The 3799-nt window shown below is 34.7% G+C and overlaps 1 protein-coding gene across 1 annotated transcript in view; it reads left to right on the top strand.

Moving 5' to 3' along the window:
• Nucleotides 1–3799, top strand: part of CSMD1 (CUB and Sushi multiple domains 1) — a 1016474-nt gene that overhangs the window by 365899 nt on the left and 646776 nt on the right. The window contains exon 8 of the mRNA XM_009885090.1: nucleotides 2825–3032. Coding sequence (XP_009883392.1) covers nucleotides 2825–3032 — 208 coding nt within the window. The remainder of the gene's footprint in view (nucleotides 1–2824; nucleotides 3033–3799) is intronic.

The following is a 3799-nucleotide window of genomic DNA, read 5'->3' as shown; positions in this document are numbered from 1 at the left end:
AACACATCCACATCTGTCAGAGAGAAAACACTGACTCTCTGGTCTGAGTTAGTCTCTATGGTCTTACCTGACTAATGTTCCCTTTCCGTTTCTGAGCTAACTGTTTCTTGCAAACCTCTTAGAAATGCTGTTCTGAATAGATTAAAAAGCTATGCATCCCTCTGGGCAGATATCTGTAGTAGCCTGAGTTCTTTTGGCTTTCACTGGTAATGCACAGTGTATAAATTTAGATTTTTGCATGTGATTGCCAGAAATAGTCAACTACATAACCCTTCCTTGTCAGCTGTAAAAGTCAGAGCTTTAGAGCTCAAAGCTTATTCAAGGGCTCTGCAGCAGAAACACTAAGTAGCATTGTAGTTACTGCTACCATGTTTCTTATTGTCAGCATAAACACAGTGGGAGATGGTGTCATTGAGAATGTTGTCACAACAAAATTTAACAGCAAGTGGCTAGTGCCGAAGAGTTATGGCTGGCTTAGGATTTTGCCCATCTTGCTGGTTACTGTGTTTGGGAAAAGCCTGCTTGCTGACTTTCAAGAATACAAGTAGGACCTGTATGTGTTATTAGCTGGAATTTGTGCTCTTACATTTTGATTTAAAAAAAAAATTAAAAATCCCACACTGTTACAATAAATTAGGAAGAAGTAGAAAGCCTGAATAAAAAAAGAGGGTGGAAATCTTCAGGTTTTGTTTTTTTATGGTTCATTCAGACTTTGATACTGGTGATGGCGACAGTGGAAATCAATCAATCCATGTTAGTTTCTGTACTGAACTATTGGCACAAGACGTATCAAGTTAATTTGTTTTTCTTTGCTGGGTTAGACAATAAACTTAAATGAAGTGCTTGAAAGCTATACAGTTTAAAAAAATGGAAAAAAGGGTGATTCTAGATATTATTGGGTAGCAAACCTTGATTCTCCTTTCTGATTTGTTATATTTTTACAACAGCTTTTAATTGTTGCAATATTTGTGTGTATTATGCAGCAGGATTTTTGACTCTGATCCTCCATTTTATCCATGAGTTCTTTAATTTTCACTTCCTTTCCCCTTCCATCCCTCAGAGGCACAACGGCCCTTTCACTATGCACTTATAAAAAGCCAGATATTGAAGGAGGAATCACAGAAATGGCCTGATTTTGTCAATAAAAAGAAATCTTTTAGGACTGTAGACATATTCCACCCCCAAATCTCCATTTAAAAAAGTACACATAAATATCAGGGTCCAGAAAGTAAGATATAAAAATTTATCGTAAACACCTGCCCTTCTCTAAGAAATCTGTGTGCCAAGAAATCATGAAACTCAATAAACCTTTGGTAGCCAAGGTTATGATACATTTCTTTTTGTCAGAATTTACTTGGCATATAAAAGAGTAAAGATAACTACCTGTTCAAACCTCTTCAGCTGTTTTCTCTCCTCTTTTTTGTCAAATTAATGGTCCACACAATACTTCAATGTTAAAGAAATTATTCTGTCTCTGCCTTTCTCCCAGTTCTTCCTTTTATTTCAGTTCCTTATTAGCTATTTTTCTTCTTTTAATAGTCACCTTTTTTAATGTCCAACTACACTATTCCTCTTCCTTTGATTCAAATGAATCTTTTTTCCTTCAAATCATCCTTTAAAACTTGCTTTCACTGACAGGCTTTCAACTGTGATTGAGAAGAGCAGCTCTACTCCTACCCCTCTCTGTTGTGTTAATTAGCTATTCAGTTATTATCCTAATTAGACTGTAAGTTCCTTGTGTCATGCACCTTGCCAAGCTATTTGTTTTTAAATATCCACATGCACTTACAGTATGCAAATAATACCTAATGATAATAGCAGTAAGTAAAGATGATAAAATAGATAAAAATGAAATGCTTTGCTTCTGATCATTCACCTATGCAGAAATATTTTTAATTACTATTGCTGTAGCTTTGGTAGCCACATTGCAACACACCCAAATCCACTTGATGAATTTTTAATTTTTTATGCCAAAGAATTCTATATATGTTATTAACTGATGATGTATGAATTAAACAACATTCCAGGTTTAGCAGGAAATTCCTATGCTCTCTATTTTTTGAAATTTGGTTAATCACAATTAAAAAATATATGTTATTAACTGATGATGTATGAATTAAACAACATTGCAGGTTTAGCAGGAAATTCCTATGCTCTCTATTTTTTGAAATTCGGTTAATCACAATTAAAAGATATATGTTATTAACTGATGATGTGTGAACCTTGGAAGGTCTATCTGGCAACAAATCTCCTGAATTTATTTGCCATCTGTTAGCATCCTGATTCAGAACAAAAAGCTTGAGAATGGCTAGTACTATTTTATTAATGATTCCTAGTTTAGGACAGTATTTAAATCTATAATTTTTTTTTTCTACAGTTTTTTATAGTTAAAGGGAATGAGAGAGCTATTAGAAAATAAATGTGCAATATTGTTTAATCACAGAGCAGCTAATTGTATTTCTGTGATTCTCTGCCTGGTTCCTTCTTAGGCTTCTTCTGTGGTCAATTTGATGGAACCAAAGTACAGGTTCTCCAAATCAGCTCATATGGTGTGTCTGCTGATCTTATCCTTGTTTGTCCTGGCACTAAACTGTCACCAACAAGCAAAGGAAGTAAAAAAGCCCAACCCAAAAATATCTGGAGCTTAAATGCCAGAAAATGTTCTATTTTTTTCAACTGGATAATATTTTATTTCTCTGGGTGCATATATTTGTGGGTACTCTATGCACAGAAGGGAAGAGCTGGGTTTTCTATGGCAGGAGCACCGATGATGCTTCACTTGTTTAAAGTGCATCTCACTAGTAATTGATATTCTGTTCATCAGCTGAAGGAGCTTGTGGAGGGACACTACGTGGGACAAGTGGAACTATTTCAAGTCCTCACTTCCCTTCTGAGTATGAAAATAATGCTGATTGCACCTGGACCATATTGGCTGAACCAGGAGATACCATTGCTTTGGTCTTTACTGACTTCCAGTTAGAGGAAGGATATGACTTTTTAGAGATCAGTGGAACAGAAGCACCATCAATATGGTAAGTCAGAGATCTTGTAAAGATCTCACTTTCTGTTTTTCTTTGTTGGTGCATATTTTGAAAATATATTAAAGGTAATTTAAGATATTAAAGGTAATTTAAGAGATTTAAGATATTTTCAGCCTGTTAGTAATGCACATTTTGTTATGTGTTTTCCTTTGGTCCCTTTCACCCTCCAGAATTGAAAAAAAAAACCCAACAGTATTTTGCTTCTGCTTCCTTCCAAACTTGATCCTTCCTCTTATTTTTCTCCATCTTTGAGAGTTATATTTCTAAGGTATCTTAACAGTGAGCATTTATTGATGTTACATATTTGAACTTGACATGAAAACATTTTCTGATGTTATGTCTTGAGTGGCTTATCATGATATCGTACTCCAACAATGAAAGCAGTGAGCAAAATTCATCCTCACAGTACAACAGGAATATAGAGAGAGCAAATAGATGACATGTTATTCTAAACAGGCTATAGTTCAGTCTTACTACTTGTACACATGTATGCATGTATTATTATCTTATGTTGGCTGATGTTAAAACTGTTTGCTTAGCAGCATTAGGGCTTAGTAGTTATAATACTAAATCTACATTCTCTGTACAAAGTAAAAGATGATAGTTCTGTCTATGGGGATGGATTAAATGGCAGAGCAGTTTGTATTAGGATTTCTCTGTGTGCTACATATGCAGTTTTTTTAATTTTATTCGTCTCTGAGAATGTCTTGTGCTTGACATATGCACCATTGTTATAAAATGTAGCCTAGAAAAAAAAA

The sequence above is a fragment of the Charadrius vociferus genome, unplaced genomic scaffold (genome assembly GCF_000708025.1).
Source record: "Charadrius vociferus isolate BGI_N301 unplaced genomic scaffold, ASM70802v2 scaffold345, whole genome shotgun sequence".
Classification (NCBI taxonomy): Eukaryota; Metazoa; Chordata; class Aves; order Charadriiformes; family Charadriidae; genus Charadrius; species Charadrius vociferus.
This window is presented reverse-complemented; position numbering and strand designations above follow the sequence as displayed.